At 43.4% G+C, this 22,387-nt stretch overlaps 1 protein-coding gene across 3 annotated transcripts in view; it reads left to right on the forward strand.

Annotated features, from left to right (window-relative positions):
• The window catches only part of BANP (BTG3 associated nuclear protein), a 111,118-nt gene that overhangs the window by 19,419 nt on the left and 69,312 nt on the right, over positions 1-22,387 (forward strand). For all 3 annotated transcript variants that reach the window (XM_063168177.1, XM_063168176.1, XM_063168178.1), the window contains exons 5-7: positions 8,482-8,604; positions 10,170-10,345; positions 18,734-18,973. In XM_063168177.1, the coding sequence (XP_063024247.1) occupies positions 8,482-8,604; positions 10,170-10,345; positions 18,734-18,973 (539 nt within the window). The remainder of the gene's footprint in view (positions 1-8,481; positions 8,605-10,169; positions 10,346-18,733; positions 18,974-22,387) is intronic.

Raw genomic sequence — 22,387 nt, forward strand, 5'->3', positions numbered from 1 at the left:
TGCATTAATCAGCAGAGTTTTGTGGAATTTCACATTCCAGGAGTGTTGCACTCGGATTTTGGGGAGCCAAGGCCCAGGAATTTGTTGATAAATTGGAGGCAGTGTCTGACTTGCAGCATTTCAGGGGAAAGAGAAAAGTCAGTTATGGAATGAAACCAAAAATTTACCATCATCCCTTCAGCTGGGTTTTACAGAGTTCAGTAATTCCTGCATGGATGGGGTGGAATTCATTTATACAACTTCAGACTGACCAAGATTTGAACTGTGGATTCCTTCTCCCCACTGCAGTTTCTCTGAAGTGAATGGTTTCTGATGAAATATCATTTCTGAGAGTCCATTATTCAACTGAGAGCTGAGCAAGTAGCAGCTGATGATTTAGGGCTGAGACAGGGATGGAAAAAGTGTGGTTTGGATCTTTGTAATTGTATTGGTGCTGTTTCAAATGTGCCTGTCAGCCTTAAACCACCAAAATGAACTTTTACAAAGAGGTGGTTTTGAATTCTTAAAGAGAATTTATACTGAAAATCAGATTTTAGGTGATAAAGCTCCTTCAGGTTTCAGATGTGTTACCAGGTTTGAGATTTTACTTTTTTTTTTTTCTTAGCAAGAAATTGGGCATTTTCCTGTTTACTTAGCTCAGGATAAATGTGAAACCCTTTAATTTGGGAAGTTTGCAGGATTGCTGTTCACTCTTGGCCACATATGGATAAACAGTTTATTTATTTATTTATTGCCACTCACTGAAACACTTGCCTTGGGGCAGAGACCTCAGGGAATCCTTTTGTTCTGTTTAAAATCAACATCCTTTCATTGTAAGGGTGTCTGGGAAGGGGAAAAAAGAGAAATACATGGGAATCAAACAGGATTTGGGTTTAGACACAGATTAGGGGACATTTACCACTCTAATTACTGTCTAAGAACAGTTAAAATCAATTATAACATATTAAAATGTGGATTAAGCTTGCCAAATCCCATCGATGAGATGAATTCCAGGGAAGGCAGAACATTGAATTCCATGGCTCCATTAGCACAGCCAGGAGTATTATTATTGTTGTTATTATTGAATATATAACACTAAATATATCAATAATATCAATATTGTTACTATATAATAACTTACAATATATTATAATATTATTTTTATTCCATATATAGTAAATAAATGGATAATGAATAAATGGAAAGGTGCATTAAGTGGAATTTGGTTCAGGCCTTTGTAGGGCTCATCTTTGCTTTCTGCCTAAAGAAACAACTAAAAAATTATTATATTTAATAAAAGTAGGCAGGTTTTTACCTCATGGATGTTGGAAAATGGGATCATGTTCAGTGAAACTCCACAAATCTTTATCAGTGTGAAGCAGAGCACTGGGTTGTGAAAGGCTGTGTTACACACAATATATTTAATTTATTGAGCAGACAATAAACAGAAGGGGGCAGAAAAGCCTTATTTATCCTTTTGGGTTCCAGTTTAAATTCCTGGCAGATTTTAAATATTTTGAATGGTGCAGTCACTGGGAATTTGAAAATCCAGCAGTAAAAGCAGACCTTGGAAACTTTTCCTTTAGGCTGGGGAGTTAATTCTGCCAGTGTAAGAAAGTGATTGGAGAGCAGGTAATCAATTAGTGATTAAAGGGACAAGGTCTGGAAATAACAGGGATTTAGGGGTGTCCCAGGATAATTTGTGTACCAGTTTAGAGTAGTTTAAAACAGTGATTTTGTTTTTAAAAATGGTGAAAACTACCAGTCTTACTTTGAGAAAATCATATAATAATTCAAACTTATTCCTTTAAAACACTCGAGTTTGAGAAATAAATAATTTATTTCTTTCAATGGGTTTGAAGGGCCCGAGTTTTACTTGAAGCAGGATGGAAAGGAGCAGTAGAGGATGAACTACCCTAAAAGGTTGGAATTGCTGATCCTGGAGGTCTTTTCCACCCTTTGTGGCTCCAGAACCTCTCCCAGATCTCGCTGAGGTTGGAGCCCCTGTTCCATCTGCTTTCCTTGGCAGCAGCTGCCCCTTAACTGCTGCATTTCCACCTCTAAAACCCCCTAAAACCCCTTGGAATGTCTTTCCAAACAGCATTTCCCCCCCTTTTTTTTAGGAACTGTACATTTTTGCATATCTTGAGCTCCATCTCTTTGTTCCATGAGCAGGAAATCTGCTCCCAATAACTCCTGAAATTGTGTTTTTCATACCAAGGGAAGAGCAGGATTTCTTTAGGGTGCCCTCAGGGGATCTGGAAATTTGAGATTTAATCCCTAATTTTATTCCAAGCATCCTTGGAATGGCTGGAAGTTGTCTGTGGTGGTGGCAAGGGCACAGAGCTGGGTGGGAACTTGGAAAAGCAAGAAACGCAAAATTACCTGGTGGGAATTATTTACAAACCCCCAGAAAGAGCTCAGAGGTGTTTTCAGGAACCTGATAATTGTATTTATTTGTTACCTGGTCATCAGTGAGCCTTCATTTCCTGTAATTAATATTTTGAAATCCAATTTATAACACTTTCTCCTCCATCCCCAAGATTTGAGTGCTTGAATCTAAATTTAATTTAGTGCTTAAATCAAACTTCTGCTGATACCAGAATTTGTCAGAAAATCAGGAAAACCATCTCAAAGTAACTAATTTCATAATGAAGAATTCCAAATCTTTCTCCTGATTCAAACTGTGTTTTCTGAACATCCAGAATTTCTGTTTTAATCAATAATTTCACTCCTGGAACGTGCTGAGGGTCAGGGCAGCTGCCTCATTTCCCAGTGAGCACAATCTCCACGTGCTGCAGTGCTGCTCCTTATCTGCCTCAGGAAGTTAAGGCTCAAAGCAGGGTAATAACTGTAAATTTCTTCCCAGACTGGCTGAAAACAAGATATCTCTGCTGTTGTATTTTTATGAGTACATTTATCTTCAAAAAGGGTGGTATTGACCTGCTGCTTATGGCATGACCTGGCCTTTTCTTGGCCATAATCAAAGGGAGAAGATTGATAATTAATGTAATTTCCAGCACTTTTCAATCCTGGTTATGTCACACGTTGCCTGGATGGGTTTTCCCCCCATGTTTATTATTATTTTCCCCCATGTTTATTATTATTTTCCCCATGTTTATTATTATTCCCCCATGTTTATTATTATTTCCCCCATGTTTATTATTATTTCCCCCATGTTTATTATTATTTTCCCCATGTTTATTATTATTTCCCCATGTTTATTATTATTTTCTCCCATGTTTATTATTATTTTCTCCCATGTTTATTATTATTTTCTCCCATGTTTATTATTATTTTCTCCCATGTTTATTATTATTTTCTCCCATGTTTATTATTATTTTCTCCCATGTTTATTATTATTTTCTCCCATGTTTATTATTATTTTCTCCCATGTTTATTATTATTATTTCCCATGTTTATTATTATTATTTCCCCATGTTTATTATTATTATTTCCCCATGTTTATTATTATTATTTCCCCATGTTTATTATTATTATTTCCCCATGTTTATTATTATTATTTCCCCATGTTTATTATTATTATTTCCCCATGTTTATTATTATTTCCCCATGTTTATTATTATTATTCCCCATGTTTATTATTATTATTTCCCCCATGTTTATTATTATTATTTCCCCCATGTTTATTATTATTATTTCCCCCATGTTCATTATTATTATTATTCCCCCATGTTTATTATTATTATTCCCCCATGTTTATTATTATTATTCCCCCATGTTTATTATTATTATTCCCCCATGTTTATTATTATTATTCCCCCATGTTTATTATTATTATTCCCCCATGTTTATTATTATTATTCCCCCATGTTTATTATTATTATTCCCCATGTTTATTATTATTATTCCCCCATGTTTATTATTATTATTCCCCCATGTTTATTATTATTCCCCCATGTTTATTATTATTTTTCCCATGTTCATTATTATTATTTCCCCATGTTTATTTATTTCCCCAATGTTTATTATTTCCCCCTTTGTTTATTTCCATTTTTTCTTTTAAAAATATTTTTTAAGTTTTTTCCCCATTTTTTATTAAAAAATATATTTTCTCTTTATTCCTTTTTTATTATATATATATATTTTTCTAATTTTTCTTGGGTTTTTTCCTGCTTCTTTGTTATTTTTCCTAGTTTTGTGTATTTCTTAAAAACAAAGTGTTCCTTGTCTCTGTGCCACCACACTTAATTTTTACAGTTTCAGCTGTGTTCAAAATAAGAGATTGTTGTATTTTTTTAAACCAAGATCTAAAATAATTTGTGTCCCCATCGAGGTGGTGGAAAATCCCTGGAGGAACAAGCCTGGCTTGGGAGCAGGAGGGTTTGGGTTGATGAACTCCTTGGAAATGGGTGGTGTCATTTTGGAGTTTGGTTCTCCAGGTGGGTTCAGCTTTTCTCAGAGCACAGTAATCCCCAGGAGAGTTTAACAGCTTTAAAAATTGGATTAAAATTAAATTTAAAAAATTTAAATTAATCTTAAAGCTGGTAATTGATGTTCTCCTGCCTCCAGCCAACCAGAGGCTCCTCTGTAGCTAAAGATGGATTTTGTAACTTGGAAAATCTCTGATTTGTACTGAGTTGGGTTGAAAATTCAACATTGACTGTGTTTAAATTGTTTGAATAAAGCAGCATTTGCTTTATCTTTCATTATAAATTGCTCCCAGGCCTCTCAGCTCCAGTTTTTCCAGCCCTGCCTGCTGGACTTTGGCTTGTCCTGTTCCTGGGGTCTCTGCTCTGGGGGATGTCCAGAATCCAAAGGGAATTTTTAATCCTCAGCTCTCTGGAAATGATGGATGCCACTGCTGCTTTTTGGCAGTTTCCTGTGCCTGGAGCATGAATTTGGGGATTGAAATTTGAATTGTTGAGGTGCCTGTGCACAGTGTGCTTGCTGACAGGTCTGTTCCTTTTGGGGCACCCACCCAAAGGCATTTCATGGGTTCTGTGCCAGTTGGTGGCTTTGCTGCAGTGGCAGATCCTGGGTGGGTTTTCTCTCCCTTTTTGGACAGGGATCCTTAACTCTGCCAGCAGCAGGCAAAGGAAGCAGGTGGCCATCAGGAGGAAGGAGCACTGGGACATTATCTGCCTAAATAATGATGAAAAGATGTAAAAAGGGGCTGTTGTTAAGGATGGACATGAGTGTTAGTGAAAGATAAACTAGGGATAAAATAAGGAAAACAGCACATTGTACAACAATATTTGTTATATTTAGATTTTCTCCCTGCTGGAGATAACTGTGATATTCATCCACACATGAACTGTACATTTCAATTTTAATTTAAACTGGGAAATAGCAGAGTTCAAGGGCTCTTTTCCAGCCTGGCTTTCCTTAAGGCTGCAGAGTTTTCCAGCAGGAATTCCAGCTCCTCTTGCCATTATTGCTTCTCCATGAGAGTGAGGACAAAGGGAAGAACCTGCCTGAAAATCTCACTCCAAGTCATTTTCAGTTTTTTAGAGAAACACTTTTGATCCTCATGGAAGAGAGAAATGTCAGTTCATTCCTTCTGCCTGATTTTTCTCTCTCTCCAAATGGAAAGCTCAGCTGGGAAGAGGAGGAGAAGATGGTCCTGGCATTGCCAAAAGTTCTTTTCTGTCTCTGGCTGCACTCTGGGTGATTGGCAGGTTATTGGCAATGGAGCTCCAGCCTTTAAGATGAATGATCAGATCTGACTCACACATTTTCCATACTGAAAATGACCTTTGCCAGCAATTTCCTTATGCAAAATATAGACTGGCCTTTTGTATTAAAAAAAAAAAAATCAGAGGCAGAATATGCAATCATTAGTTGGTATGTTTATTTTTTAGGAATATTTTCACCTGTAATTTGACAGATTATTCAGTGAACTGCATTAAAAAATTCCAAAATATCTGCAGGTTGCATGCATTTAAATTTTTTTAGGGAGTTGTGTCCAAGAAGAGGCAAATTGCTGCTCCAGTCTCTCCAAGTGCTAATGCTTGTGGGGAAAGGAGTATGTGAGCACAAATGGAAAGTTCTGGGGCCTGTGCACTCACTCTGGGTTTGTGAAACTCCCCCTGACCCCTGGAATATTTTCCTTCCATCTTGCCCCTGAGTACTGGCAGCACTCAGAATTGCTTCCCGTGGGGTCTGAGGGAATATCCAAAGCTTTCCTTCTCCTCTTCCTTTGTGTTCTCTGTGTTTTAGTACAGAGGGAATGGTTAAAGCTGTTTCATCTTCTGAAAGGGATTGAGAGATTGAAGAAAGGAATGGGAATAATCCAAAGATGCACTTGGCTTTAATGAATTTTAATAGATTTTTGTCAGCTTGGCCCAATATTTTGATTTTATGTAGAATTCCATTATTTATTTTGTGTCTATTCATCAGATTTCTAAATAAATCTGAAAACAGGGACTGGAACGTCTCCCAGGGAAGCAAATTCTTTATCACCCTCCACAAGTCCCTGCCAGGAGGGTGCAGCCAGGTGGGAATTGTGCTCTGCTCCCAATTCCAGGATGAGAGGGAGCAGCCTCAAGCTGCTCCTGGGGAGGTCCAGATTGGATATCAGGAAGAATTTCAAGCAAGTCCATAAAAATGAGCATTCCTAAGACAAAGCAACCCCCCTCAATTCCTTATTTTATGCCAATTTTCACTGCTAAGGCTTTTATTTTTTTCTTCAGATACAAACTTAATAAGAGCAAAATGCTAAGGACTTTCTAAATGTAATTTTATTGCATTTATCTCTCCAGTTGAATTTAATTATTCAGAGTCTTCATTAAAAAGAAGCTTTGGTAAGTGACATTTTAAACAGGCCTTCAGAAGTGATTGCAAGGGAGATGCTGATAAAAAACAGTGTCTGAAAGGAAGTGTCAAATACTTGAACATTTTAAAGCTGCCAGCACTGCCACATCTCCCTCTTCTATCAAGTGTTTGGGGGTGTTTTTAAATGTTTGGTGCAGAGAAAAGAGATGGAAGTTGTCTTTTTTTCAAAAATAAAAATGTGTGGGTTTTTCCCTTTTGACTGGAAGTGCCCTAAATCCTGATTCTCTAGAGGATAATAGGAAAGCAACAGAAGCCCCCATTTCTTTCTTGCTTTCTGAAATCTGAGCTCCAAATGCACGTGAGGACCTCTGGCAGAGCCTGCCCTTGCCTGGGATGAGCCAAAATCTCCCAGAGCCTGCCCAGCTCTGCACCCAAGGGTTCTTGGGTTCTTGTCCTTGCCTGGGATGAGCCAAAATCTCCCAGAGCCTGCCCAGCTCTGCAGCCAGGGGTCCCTGGGTTCCCTGAGGAACCCCAGCAGCACATGCAGCCCCTGGCAGGGGGAGGCAGGGCATTGCAGCCTGGGGCTTTTGGAGCCAAAAAATCCGGCGTCAAGCATTTTGTTTGTGCAAAAATGGGATCCGTTCATCCTCAGCTCCACGACAGGGCCTTATCTTTCCTTGATGATGGATAATTTGGCACTTGAGGCTTACACAGACACGAGAATGTTCAAATGTGTGCTCTGCTGCAGCTGCAGGAAACACACACTTGCTATCACCAAATTGGCTTAATTTGTGTTTCAGTAATTAGCCGGGGGAAAATAAATGACCCCCAGTCACGTTTGGGATGTTGGAGCAGTGACAACAAGAACAAGCTGTTTACTGTGGGGAGAGCAAAGGGAACTAAACCAACATTTCTCTCCCTCAGTTCTCCCTGAGCACAGCAGGAACAGTTTAAGTCTCAAATCCCCACCCGGGAATATTGAGTGTGGTGTGGCCGTAATGTGAATAATCCCTGCAAGCAGGTCAGGTGCCCATCTGCATGAGGAGACAGTTGTTTGTTTCATATTTCCTTTTGCATTCCAGTGTAGACTTAGCCTGTCTCAAGTTTTCCTTCTCCAGTGTCATCAGGAGTGATAAGCGAAGCTTTTTCTGGTTTCTCACACATGAAATGATTTTGGTGTTTGATTTTGGCTTTTTAATGTGTGAAATGCACACAAGAAGTAGTTTGGTCTTGTTTTTATTCAATTGCAGTCTGGTCCTCTTTGCTCTGATGCTTCTTGTGCTGCTCCTCTCCCCACCCTGGAGGACAGCACATGCCCTTTAACCATGCTCATTGTCCACTTTTGCAATAAATCCTTTCAAATTCTCTTTTCCTAGGAATTATCCTGCTGAAACGGATGCATTACCATGTAAATTTGCCACAGCACCTCTGCAAACCACTCAGATTCTCCCAGGAAGAAGAATTTGGTGGAGCTGTGATTTACACACTTCCCCCTATGTGTCCTGAATTGATGAATTCCTTCTTGCTTCCCCAGGGGTCGTGGACTTTTATATAATTCCACAGGAGCCATCCATCCTCTGGAGAAGTCAGAGTGCTCGAGGTGGTGCCGGTGTCAGCCTCGATGGATTGCCGGCGTCAACAGTGCCGGGAGAGGGACGAGGCCCAGACCCTCCCTGGATTACTCAAACCAAAACCGTCTTCATGGATTATTTATAAACTTTGCTCCTTTACATTCCTCTTCCCTCTGTGATTATTTTTTTGCAGTGTTGTCCCTCAGACCACGGTGATCCTCAACAACGACCGGCAGAACTCCATCGTGGCCAAGATGGTGGGGCAGGAGGAGCCTCTGAGCAGAGCAGCAGATTCCCTGGAGAACATCCTCAGCAAGTGAGTGCCATTCCCTGGAACCCTCTCTTTGTCCCTCCCTGGCCAGGGCCAGCTTCAAAGGCCAGTTTTTTCCCTTCAATTTGAAGGGAAAAACGAGGAATCCTTGAGGTAATAATGGGGGAAAGATTGAACCTGGTCTTGGATAGGTTCTCTTGCTTCCCCCTTGGTGGGAGAGAGCATCCTGGAGGAGCTGGGATTATCTGGGCATCCTGATGGGATTATCTGAGCATCCTGCTGGGATTATCTCTGTGTTAAGTTAAACAAGGATTTCTATAGCTGTGGGTTTTTACATGGATGCACAATCCTTTGGGAGCAGGCCAAAATCCTGTATTTAACCAGCTGAAGGAGGAATATGCAGTCCAAGGAAAACTTGGACTATCTAAAGTGAATTTTAAACAAGCAGACCTGGGGATTCTGGGTGGAAAATGGTTGTGATTAATACATTTTTATAAATTACTGGGATATTTCTTTTGTTTTGCACATGGGCAAATCCTAGACTTTTCCATTGAGGCAGATGTAGGAAGTTGATACCTAAGATTTTTTTATTCCTTCTGCTACGTGTGACCCAAAGGACAAAGTCTTAACCTGCACAAAGGGAAGTTTAAGTTGGATGTTAGGAGAAAGTATTTTACTGAAAGAGGAGGAAAGTATTGGATTCATCTGCCTGAGGAGGTGATGGAATCACCATCCCTGGATGTGTTTAGAAAGAGACTGGATGTGGCACTGGGTGCCATGTTGAGATGGTGTTAGGGCATGGGTTGGACTTGATGATCTTTAAGGTCTCTTCCAACCTGGTGATTCTGTGTGATTTTTATTCTGCTGGATAGCTCCAAGTTCCACAGGAGCAGAGTGGTTTACAGGGGCTGATTTTATCCAACACATTTATTTTGTCAATTAGTGCTTTTAATTCTCTCACAAAAACATGCAGGGCCATGACCTGAACTGAGTGACACTGAAATTTGGATAGTTCATGCTCACATTTGTGCTGAGGGGCTGTTCCCTTGAGGTGACCTGTGTCGGCCCTCACAACGATGTACAGGGCCACGAGCTGAACTGAGTGACATTGGAATTTGGATATTCCATGCTCATGTTCCTTCTGAGGGGTTGTTCTCTGGAGGTGACCCATGTTGGCCCTCACAACAACATGCAGGGGCATGAGCTGAATGAGTGATGCTGGAATTTGGATATTCCATGCTCCCGTTCCTTCTGAGGGGCCGTTCCCTCAAGGTGACCTGTCTAGGCCCTCACAATGACGTGCAGGGCCATGACCTGAACAGAGTGATGCTGGAATTTGAATATTCCATGCTCCCATTCCTGCTGAGGGCTGTTCCCTTGAGGTGACCAGTGTTGGCCCTCATGACGACGTGCAGGGCTGTGAGCTGAGCTGACACTGGAATTTGCATATTCCATGCTCCCGTTCCTGCTGAGGGCTGTTCCCTTGAGGTGACCCATTGGCCCTCACAATGACGTGCAGACCCACGAGCTGAACTGGAATTTGGACATTCCATGCTCATGTTCCTTCTGAGAGCTGTTCTCTGGAGGTGACCCGTGTTCCTTGCCCACAGCGCGGTGCCGGGCCGCCGGCAGAACACCATTGTGGTGAAGGTGCCCGGGCACGACGACAGCCACAACGAGGACGGCGAGAGCGGCTCCGAGGCCAGCGACTCGGTGTCCAACAGCGGCCAGGTGGGCAGCCAGAGCATCGGCAACAATGTCACCCTCATCACCCTCAACTCTGAAGGTATGTGGGGGGCCAAGGGGAGATTTTGCATTTTTTTTAATGTACATTTTATGTATCCTCGTTACTCGTAGTGTGCATACTTGTAATTCCTTAGCTCTGGTAATTTAGCACAGTCCTGGTGTTGTGTTAGGCCTGACATCCTAAAGGCCTCAGAGCGAGGCCTTGTGTGAGGCCGCAGAGCCCTCAGGTGTCTTAAAAAACCAATGATGCCTTGAGAGGCTGCCTAGAACAGAGGCTGGACAGAGTTAAAGGAATAAAGTAGGGATTTATTAAAAGGCCTTCAAAGGACACAGCTTGGGCAGTGCAAGAGCCTGGCCAGGGGGTCGGGCCCTGCTCCAGGAACAGGAGCAGAGGGAACAGCTCAGGCTGGGCCAGGGCAGGCTCACCTCGGACAGCAGCAGGAATTTCCCCATGGAAAGGGGGGTCAGGGATGGGAACTGCCCAGGGAGGGCTGCAGTGCCCATCCCTGGAGGTGTCCCAGCAATTCCTGAGCTGGCACTCGGTGCTCTGAGCTGGGGACAAGGTGGGGATGGGGCACAGCTTGGACTCTGATCCTGGCGGTTTTTTCCAGCCTCAGTGATTCCAGAATTTTTACTGCTCTGTCAGCTATGCCAGGAGCAAAGCTGCCAGCACCAGGAGGGTGTTTGTTGTGTAATTCCCTTTCTGCCTTGGTGTGGCAGAGATTTGCACAGACAAATGTGATGTTTGACCCATTGATGTGCATGAAGAAACACCTAATCCATTAATGTCTCAGATCTGATTTCCCTCAGACCTCTGGAACACTCATCTATTCAAAATCTCTGAGACTGATGAATGCTTTGAGGATCAGATCAGTGACCCCCCTCCACCTGCCCTTGCCCTTGCACGGGAGGGAATTGCTAAGTGACTTCACCTGCAGGGTGGCACAAATTCAATTATTAATAAAGGAAGAGATGCAGAATAACAGGGCTGGTGTGCAGGGAGAGGCAAAGTCACAGCAGCCCTTGGCTTTCATCAGCTGGGGCAGAATTCCAGGTGACTCTGAGGTGTGCAGAGGTAAAACCAGGATGGAGATCCCAGCCCAGGACTGAGAGCAAACACCAGGTGTTCAGGACAGCTCCACTCTGTCATCCTGGCTCTGGAAAGCACAACTGGACTGTGCTTACAGTTGGGATTGTCTGACACTGAGCTGTGGATATTTCCAGGATTTAGGGAATGGATTTCTATAAAGGCACTCTTTGCTCTCTGCTGGCTTTCATGTGATTGTGATAATTTAAAAATTAGTGGTATTGCCTTTCTTTCCCAAAAAATGATTCAGAAGCTTTGAGCACAGTTCCAGTAATGGTGTAGAACAAGGCTGGTTTTTTGCTGACTGAACACTGGGACTTCAATCCAGGTGTTTTTTAAAACCCAGTTAATTTTGGCATGCTTGTGTTCTTACTGGGAGTCCTGGAGTGCAGCATCTTCTCACTTCAAATTTAGCACTGCCTTTATTTAATTGTGAACGTTCTGATTAGGCTTAAAAACAATGAGCTTTGTACAGTTCAGTGTCATGTGCAGAACAAACAGCACAGGAAGAGCTTTTTTAGTTTCACTGATACACCTTTGGAGCAGGAGAGCCATTAAGTGTTATACACTAAACATGAGGAAGTGTCTTTTATAGTGGTTTATTTTGTAATGGTTTATTTTATAATGGTTGCATGGGATGGATGTGATGGCCCAGTGTTATTTTCCTCTTCAGTTTTCACACACTGCCCTTGCACTTTCAGGGTGGTAAGAGAAGGAAAAGTTTGCTCTGTTCAGTTATTTTGAGACTCTTTTCCTGTGCTTTCCAGAGTTCTTGTCCATTTTTAACATTGTGAAGATTCTGAATGTTTCAGCTGGTCCTTAGTGCTCTCCTTGCACAGAACTTCATTTGTGAATCAATTCTTTGGGCCCTCATAGAAGACATGGGATCATGGAATGATTTGGGTTGGAAAGGACCTTAAAGCCCATCCAGTTCCAGCCCTGACACCTCCCACTGCTGCTCCAAGCCTGCCCAGCCTGGCCTTGGGCACCTCCAGGGATGGGGCAGCCTCAGCTGCTCTGGGAAATCCATCCCAGGGCCTCCCCACCCTCACAGGGAGGAATTCCTTCCCAAAATCCCATGTAGGCCTGCAGTGAAACCATTCCCTGTGTCCTGTCCCTCCAGTTTCTCATGCAGAGCCCCAAGCTGGAAATGTGACCATGTATTTTTGGAGAAGATAAGGGGAGACTGGGTGCTAATTAAGGGATGACTGATGTTTTTTCCAGAGAAAACTCCTCAGTCACGTCTTGTCTCCTCAATTGGCATCTGAAGCAGTCATTTGATAATGGCAGCATGAAGCAGCACTGAGGATTTGCTTTCCAAGTGGGAATCCAAGCAGCTCAGTGTCCCAGACTTATCTGTGCTCAGGATTTTCCAGCTCAGGCAGGCTCAGATCTCACCCGTGGGATGAGCACTTGGAGCTGTTTGCTGCCAAGCTCCTCAGGACAGGCACAGACAGTGAGAGGAGCTGGAGCAGAGCAGGAGTGAACCTTTTGTACCCTAAAATGATGTGGTGCTGATGTGAGACACTGATGAGGACTGGTGAAAGCCAAAGAAAATTATAAAAATTGAATTGCTTTGGGTTTTATTTTTTCAATTTTTGGGAGCCAGCAGATGAACAAGTTTCTTGCAGGTGTCTGCTACAGAGATACTTGGAGTTAACACTGGCCCACCTCCACCCAAATATAACAAAGATATATTAAACTAGGAAAAAAGGGCAAAATCCACATTAGAAATCTGATTTTCTGATGTGAAACACATTTTCCAAGGTTTTAAAAAGCCCTTTGAGTCTATGGGTTTTAATTCTCTGAGGTTTTTTTGGATCTTTTTTTATCTGAACTTTTTATCTGATCACATCCTTCCATGAGTCATAAAGTAAGGGAATCTCTCTTGGATTTCACCGAAACTGAGCCTTATTCTTAACAAACAAGTGATGCCTCACTGATGTTGTGCTGAGGCTGAAGAACCTGTGAGGGCAGGGGCTGTTCCCAAAATTCCTCCTGGTGGTCCTGGATCCACAGGGAGTGAGCTGGGACTGGGTCTCCTGCAGCCACAGCCTTTGTGGAATATTTACCTGGAGCACGAGATTGTTCTGGATTTGATCTGAACTAGGGCAGGGTCAGGTGGGATACTGGGCAGGAATTCCTCCCTGTGAGGTTGGGGAGGCCCTGGAATGGATTTCACAACAAATCAGTAAATGTCATTTACTGTGGCTGCCCCTGGGTCTCTGAAGTGTCCCAGGCCAGGTTGGACAGGGCTTGGAGCACCCTGGGATGGTGGAAGGGGTCAGGGCTGGAATTGGATGATCTCCGATGTCCCTTCCCACCCAAACCATTCCACGGTTCTGGGATTTTTCTTTGATATTCCCAAGAAATGAAACCTTTCTTTCCCCACCCCACAAGAACAAACTCCAGCTCAGTGCCCAGGCCATGTGTGCTGCTCCTCAGGCAGAATTCCCAGTGTCTGAGCTGCATTTTGGGCTGGAGGAGGTTTTGCTGAATGTGACTTTAGAGCTCTTTAACCTTTCTTTTAGCACAGCTTTCAATCCCACTCCTGCATCTGGAGGTGAAGTTACAGCCTGGTTGTCCCTCCCTTCCACACACTTAATGATTTTTAATTAATAAAGTCAGTGCTCTGGAGTCTCTGCCAATTAATCACTGCCCCTGTGAACTTCTGCTAATTGACAGGAGCTCATTAAAAGATCACAGAATCACGGAATGGTTTTGCTTGGAAGGGACCTTGAAGCTCATCTCGTTCCAGCCCTCCACATGATGCTGATGTTGAATCTTCTATACATCAGCCAAAACATTATTTAATTTCTCTAGAAATGGAGGTTTATTTTTGTAAGTTAGGATTTGTTTTTATGGGGTTTATTTTAAATTTTTAAAGATTAATTCATCTTTCTGCCTCTCTGCACTCACCAGTCTTTTGCTGCCACTGCCAACTTTGCACCCAGCCTTGAGATTAAAATAAACACAACTTCTTGGAGTGAGGGAACATGTTAATTCCAGTATTTCTGTGGGCAGGTGTTTCCTTTTGTTTTCCCTAGTTTTAAAGGAATGACTGACAGCTCCCGGGGCTAGAGCAGAGCCTGGCTTTGCTTTCATGCTCATGTCAGACCAGGGAGCCTATCCCAATGGAAAAATGGAACAGCTCAGTGTCTGTCACTTCCCTGGGTGGGAGAGCACATCCAGAGCAGCCCCTGTCTGGTTTTTGTTCTCTTGACAGGGCTTTTTTTGCTGCTGACCCCACACTGGCTCCTCCTGTTCCCAGAGAATTCCTCGTTTGCGTGGCAGCACGTCCCAAACGGGGATGGGTGGTCAGCTGTGCTGGGAGATAAATGCAGCAAAAAAGAGTCAAAATCAGCACTGGAAAGCAAACTGGGTCCAGTAGAATGGAGATAAAGGCAATTTTTGTGATGTTGAAAAAAGGAGAACAATGGAGAGGAACTAGAAATTGGTATGAGGGGGAAATGGGGCTGTGAGTGTAGAGAGGAATTAGGATAAAGCTGGCAGGGCTTTCTGCACTGGGAGGAGAAAGGATCAGAGGTGATCTGATATTTGGTGTAAAAAAGGGCAAGGAAGCTCCTTTCCCTGAAAGGGCAGCAGGGTCCTCAGGAGAATTCCCAGAATCAGGGAATGTCTGGGGATGCAAGGGAGCTCTGGAGATCACCCAGCCCCAGGCAGGGACACATCCAGGTGGGTTTGGGATGTCTCCAGAGAGCGACACCCCACATTGTCCTGGGCAGCTGTGCCAGGGCTCTGCCACCCTCCAGGGAATGAAGTTCTTCCTCAGTTAAAGAAAGAAAAATAGGGCAAAATGAGAGGGTGTGTGAAGGGCTGAGCTCCAGGTGAGTGTGTGCAGTTGTGCTTCACTGAGCTGAAGGGAAGGAGGTTCTTTGGGGGTTCCCTTCCTCCCCAGCTGACATTGCTGAGTTTTTAGAAGTGTTTAAGGAGCAGCAGCAGCAGGGTATGGCTGTGCAGTGCTGGGGTTGGAGTCTGCCTTTTACAGTGCATGCACTAAATAACCTATTGCACCCCGATATCACCTCCAAAGCCTGATAATGCACCTCAGGAACCATTCCATGTGCATTGAAGGATATTTCACTGCTGGGAGACTACAGTGATCCAGATTTAGTCAATAGTGTTTATGTATTTAATTGCTCAGACGGGATTTCCACCCAATTCCCAATCTGTTTTCTCCTTCTTTATCCATTCTCCTCCGTCCCACACCAGAGCTCAGGGTGTTTGTGCCTCACTCAGAACTGGCCCTGGATTTCCTCTTTCCACCAGATTTTTGGGTGCCAGTCCTGTGTTTGCTCCCTGCAAAGTGCCAGATGTGTCGGCAGCCTGGCAGGAATGATTGTGATCTAAAATAAGGAATAATTCAGCTTTTGTGCCCTCACAGAGCTGCAGTGGATTCATGGTTAACTTCAGTAATGCCTGATGCAAAATGGTTATAAAATAAATTCCCTTTCTGTTTGAAAGGAGGAGGAAAATGCAAGAGATAATTTAGTGGGGGGATTGTGGTCATAGGTCAGAATAACAAGATAATGTCTTTTTTTCCAGGCTGGGAGCAATAAAAGAACAGTTGCATGTGGTAAAAACAGTATGTTCTGGACTCTGTGCCAGCAGAAAAAAGAGGATTTTGCAAATTGAACAAAATCTTTGGTTCATGTAGGTTAACAACGTTTGTTAGAAAAGTCTGCAGGCAAAAGGTGTTCCATAAGGAACAAAAATTCCTATATCCAACAGCAATCCTGTGAGCTGTAGGGCAGCAAGGCTGTGATAGGCTGGAGGATAATTTATTCAGGCTTCCTAGAATTTCTTTGAAAAACGTACATATTGATCCAGAGATGTTTTTGCTTCGCCAGATCTGCCCAAATTTTTCTAACCCAGTCCATTTATCTTGAGGAACAGCCTGTTGTTTTCCCTGATAATGGTAACCAGACTTGTGGTGAGGCCAGACACAGTGGCATGCAAAACAAGGCACAACTCATCCAAACCACTTTATTTTTCAGATGGCACCTGGTACTGGGAGCAGAAAGCAGCCAGTGTGACCTATCCTGGCTCAGGATAGAAAAGAAAGGATCAAATTAAGGCAAAAAAATACAAACAATTTGCAAGTGTATAAAAATATATTCAGGACAGGGCATGAAGTTCTGATTTCGGCAGGAAAAAAATTGGAGGGATGAGTTTCTACATATGTCAACAATAAATAGTTTTCCTTGCAAGTTACTGAATGTAAGGAAGAAATTCTTCCCTGTGGGGAGGCCTAGGGTGCCCAGAGGAGCTGTGGCTGCCCCTGCATCCCTGCAGTGCCCAAGGCCAGGCTGGACAGGGCTTGGAGCAGCCTGGGATGGTGGAAGGTGTTCCTGCCCATGGCAGGGGTGGAGGAGATGAATTTTAAGGTCCCTTCCAGCCCAAGCCATTCCCTGGTTGTGTGGCTGTGCTCGTGCTGATAATCTGCTGCTCTCAGTGATAAATCAGGATTGCACAACCCAACGTTTGCCTCATCCTGTCGTTACTCAGCCTGCGAGCTCGGCCCTGACATGTGGGGTGACTCAGCCCAAAGGTCGTGCTGGAAAAGCAGCTTGGAGTGTTTGGAGTTGCTTTTATGTTCTGTTTTATTGAGTTCTTCTGGCATGTAGTCTGATAAAGCCCAGGGCAGGATTTGGATATCCAGATGCTGCTTGCTGTGGGTGCTGCTCGGTGTGAGGAGGAAATGCTGTTTCACCTGAGCTCTGTCACCTCCTTTGGGGATGGAAGGGTAATGGAAACCAGGAATTGGGGACTTTGTCAATACACAAAAGTCGGCTCAAAGATCACTTAATGAAAGAAAAGTCATTAATGTAATTGTAACTGAATGCTGTTCACAATAAATTACTGTAAAGCTCTCAGTGGAAGGACTGAGTGACCCCTCAGTCAGCGAACCTTGTTTTACTCCATAGTTGAGCAAACATGGAAATCAAATCCAAATGGTCCATGTCAGTGGACACTGAAATATTGCTGGAGTGCTTCCTACCCTGCTCCTATGAGCAGTGTGAGGAATTCTGGAGGTTTGGTTTATGTCTGGAATGGGAGTCTCATCCTTGGCTCTGTGTTCCATCCTCCACTTGAGGTGGGGTTGGTCCTGAGCTCTGTTCCAGTTGCTGGTTAGTCTTGAATCCATCAACTTTTGGCATTGTGTGCACAGGTTAATAGAAGTAAGGGCCTAATACTCCTTTGAATTCTATTTATTTATTTAATTAAATCCCTAGTGTTCCTTTTTGTTCCCCATGACAAACTGGGAAAGAAATAAAAAACTTCTTAATATATTGATTGTGTGTGTAGGTAGGTATAGCTGTGGCTCTGATGGTCCTATGTTTGAATAAGAGGGAAGATGATTAGTGTTTGAATAATTACCCTTCTGCTGGGCCTGTTCCTTGGGAAGCTATTATTTAGAAAATAATATAGCCAGTAAATATGAGGAAAAACCCAAATTATATTTAGGATCTCTGGTTACATCCCAAATTATTGTAATTGCTCGATGTACTCCTTTTAAATGATTAAACAGGTTGGTGCTCACTATTGATTATAATTTCCTAAATCTATAATCTTGCTTAGCCTTGCTTTAATCTCACGGGTTTGACAACCAGAAATGGGTTTGGGGTTGGGGAAAAACAAGGTTCAAAGCTGTTGACTGCTTGAAATTTGCTGTGCTTTGAGAATATCCCAGAGCTGCAGTAACCTTAATTTTTAGGGGATGAGAGCACTGGGCCTGGAGTGGTTTCTCAATAAAAGAGATCTCTGAGAGTTGGACACCTGGACTGGCCTCACCAGTTGCTCTGTGGGTCAGAACATGAACAACAGCAGCTTTAGGTCACTGCTGGGTGAATTTGGGTTTCTTTCTCTCAGTGGCCGGCACCGCGATCCCGCTGCGCTCAGCTGGGAAAGCCCATGGGACACCAGGAGGCAAAGTGGGGGAGAGGATGCGAACTTGAGCAATCCTGGCTGTGTCCTGAGCCTGCCTCCCTGCTCAGCCTTTGCCCCATGTGTGTTTGAGAGGATTACCCCAGCCTTGCTCACCCTTCCCATGTGTGTTTCAGAGGGTTACCCCAGCTGTCCCCACGTGTGTTTCAGAGGGTTACCCCAGCTGTCCCCACGTGTGTTTCAGAGGGTTACCCCAGCTGTCCCCACGTGTGTTTGAGAGGATTACCCCAGCCTGTCTCCTTGCTTACCCTTGTCCCATGTGTGTTTCAGAGGGTTACCCCAGCTCTCTCCATGTGTGTTTCAGAGAGTTACCCCAGCCTTTCCCCATGTGTGTTTCAGAGGTTACCCCAGCTGTCCCCATGTGTGTTTCAGAGGATTACCCCAACGGGACGTGGCTGGGCGATGAGAACAACCCCGAGATGCGCGTGCGCTGCCCCATCACGCCCGCGGACATGCTGCACATCAGCACCAACTGCCGCACGGCCGAGAAGATGGCCCTGACCCTGCTGGATTACCTCTTCCACAGGGAGATCCAGGCCATCTCCAACCTCTCGGGCCAGGGCAAGCACGGCAAGAAGCAGCTGGATCCTCTCATGATCTACGGGATTCGCTGTGAGTGAAACCGGGGAGTTTGACGTGTGGATAAGGCAGGAATGGATGGATTAAATGAGATATTAAGTGTGTTTGATGCGCGGTGAGATGTTCTGGTGGCTTTTGTTTATGAAGAAGGTTTTGGGAAGAAATCCTAAAAGGCTGGTTTACTTCACTTGGTGGGTATTCACCAGAAATTCCTCAGTCTTTTATTCTGAATTCTGACATCTGTGCAATCACCAGCTGTGAGTGTAGTAAATATTGCAGAAATAATTAGTAACACAAATTTCAATACTGTTCAAGTGCTCAGATCAGCATGGTCTTGAACCATAGTTTTTGACTTCCCGTTTATGTCTGTTTTTTCAGAAGACTTGCTGAGATTGTGATGGGAAAAGTTGGCAGTGTCAGGATCATAAAATCTGGGTTCACAGGAATGGCAGGACGCTGTTGGATTTCTGTCTGCTCCATGTGCATCAGTCTTTGCATTATTTAAGCTGTTATGGAGCTGTGAACTGATATTTGTGTTAAAGGCACGATATTTGTTAATTTAAAAGGAATCAAATGTGGTTTCATGTAGAACAAAGGCACAGCCACTGGTTTGAAATGAAAAGAGGAATCTGGACGTGAGCATCGTGTTCTGCTGTGTTGATTTGCTAGTGAATACATTGAGGACAGCCAAGTCTGCTCCCTGTGCTTTATTTCCAAGAAACCAGCACAACCAGGGCTCTGGGAGAAGTTTCTGCTGCCAGAAGGTGGTTGAACACTGCAGTCAGGGAATGGGCACAGCCCTGAGGCTGCCAGAGCTCCAGGAGTGTTTGGACACCGTTCCCAGGGACAGGCTGGGGTTGTTGGGCTGTCTGGGCAGGCCCAGGAGGGATCCTTGAACTGGATTCTAATAAACCAGGAGGTCCTCTTGTTACCAGATCCTTTGTAGTCACATTTTGTGTAGTCACCAGTGGATCTGGAGTGGGAATAATTTGTCCTACTGGTGAGTTTTGTATGGAATTGGCAATTTGAAACTCCAGGTAAGGCTTAGGAAGAGGTCAGGGATTATTTGGGGTGCTGTTTGGAGAAGTGGCTGTGGGACAGTTCCAGGGAAGGAAATAAGAATGGTGTTTGGTGATGGCAGGAATCACGTTCCTCTTATCTGCTGCTGCTTCCAGTGGTTTTCAGGCTATTTTGGGGAAATTGAAAACCAAATCTAACCCGCTCAGGTGGCTGCATTAGGGCAATTTTTGCTTCATTATTTGCCTGAAGAAGATGACTTTGGGCTTCTTTTACAAACACATTAAATATGTATTTTTAAGAGAGATGATAATACAAATTAATGCTGATCTCCAAAGCCTTCTTGTCTGCTGATCTCATCAGTGTTAATGATGTTGCTATTAAAGCATAGATTTTTCTTAAAAGCTTTTAGAAAAACTAAGAAATGGATCTTGCACCAGTGTTAAAGCAATTCCCAGGCAGTTCTTTTCCCATCCCTCAAATCTGAGAGCACAAATCACATGGGTCAGTTTGTAACTAGTGGTGGAGGAAGATGAGATGTTTGCCAGTGTGAGCATGGGGAAGGAATGTGTCCATGTGACCCAGTGCTCAAGCTGGGGATTATGTCACTTCTGCGAGGCATTCTGACCATGAAAATACTGGATTATGGAAGTGATCCCTGCAGCTGGAGAAGGCCTGGAATGGCACAGATGTGAGAGCAGGGGATCATGAGCAGCAATCAGGGTCTGACTTTGGTGATATCAGCTTGGTTTGGGATCCAGGTATCTGAAACAACTTCACTCCTTCCTGCTCTTGGCTGCTGAGTTGTTTTCTTTTGGGAGCCAGGCCATAAAAAACTCGGGATTTCTGGAAAAAATAGAGCCTGTGTGGATCTGGCCAGAGAAGTCTGGTTTGGGCAGTGAAATGTTGATCTGCTACCAGCAAGGACAAAGAATCCTGTGGCAACCAGCAAAGAAAACACAAATCTTGATGGAGCAGCAAATGTAGCAGTGAGAACAGTGGTCCAGGAATGATGATTTCACTTAATAACCTCATGTGTCATCACTGGCAGTAATTAAGTGGGAGTGGAGCTGGATTCAGCAGCCTGGTGAGGAATGTGGAGCACTCAGCTCTCGAGGATGGGATTGTGCCCACGCTCAGAGTCTGTGTGTGCCATGATTCCATCCCTGCCATCCCAAACCCCCTTTCCTGTGCACACACATCTGCTTTTCATCCCTGAGGTGCTCTCCCAGAAAATCACCCCAAACCCGAGTGTTCCTGGCATGGGAACCCCCTCAGGGCTGGTCCCCACAGTGGGATTTGCTTCTGCTCTGAGCCAGTGATGCTTTGATGACTTAATTCAACCAGAAATGAAAAATCCAATGTCATCAGCCTAGCCTGTGCCAGTCACAGCCAGAGGAGCCCAAGGAAATAGAAAGGATTTTGTTTTTCCTTTCGTTTCAGGTTTCTTGCAGTTTGTCAGTGCCAAGATATTCCATCTTTTTTTTTTTTTTTCCTATAAGAAAAACACCAAGCAAATCTGTATTTAATAGAGAAAGTATTTTGTGTAATATGCAGCAAGTATAGAAAATGAAGAGATGTGTGTTTATTAAAAATTCTTGATGCTCTGCACAGGGTTTACCACAAGAGGAGAGGAAAGTTTATCTTTGGAAGTCTAAATTTTCACTTGTGGTAGGAATTTGCTTGTGGGGTGGCAGTGGTACTGAGGAGAGCTTTTGGGCAAGAAACCAGAATGATTTAAACACAATCTATGTCATTAAATAGCTCATTACCTCAGCCCTGCTAAAAATGGAGACTTTTGCTGGTGAAATACAATCCAAGAACATCCTCAGTTGTAATTTTCTTTGCCTAACAGAAAATACAGGTTTAGCTCTTTGGAGATTTTACAGCTATTTCCACAAGCAAGTTGGAAAAAACAGATTCCCAAATTCAGAATTTTTCAGTTATAAGAAATGGTGTAATAGAAAAGATGATTTTCCATGGCACGCTGGAAAAAATGGAGGGGGGATTTCAGAAGCTCAGAAAAGAAAATTTATCAGTAGTTCTTATTCTTCAAAATAATCAAAGTAACTAAATGAAAACAAAATAAGATTAGTTGCTTATAATATATATTTATATATACACATATTTTATATATTATTGTGTGTAACTTTGTGTATTATTTCTGTGCAAGCCCCTTGCTCTGCACATGGGTTTTTGCAGACTCTCATTTTCCCACTTATTTTCAGTTCTGGTTAATTATTCTAAGAGGATGGAAGATCAGAACCTGCACATTTAATGCAGAATTTCTGGCTGGGTGAAGGAAGGAGATCCAAACTCATGGATTGTATTAAGGGGAACCTGTGCCCTTGTGTTATTGGACCCCAAAATTCTTATTTTGCCTCCAGACAGCATCTGTTGCTCAGGGAATGATTTATGCACATGGAAATA

The sequence above is a fragment of the Melospiza melodia genome, chromosome 13, assembly GCF_035770615.1.
Source record: "Melospiza melodia melodia isolate bMelMel2 chromosome 13, bMelMel2.pri, whole genome shotgun sequence".
NCBI classification, from domain to species: domain Eukaryota; kingdom Metazoa; phylum Chordata; class Aves; order Passeriformes; family Passerellidae; genus Melospiza; species Melospiza melodia.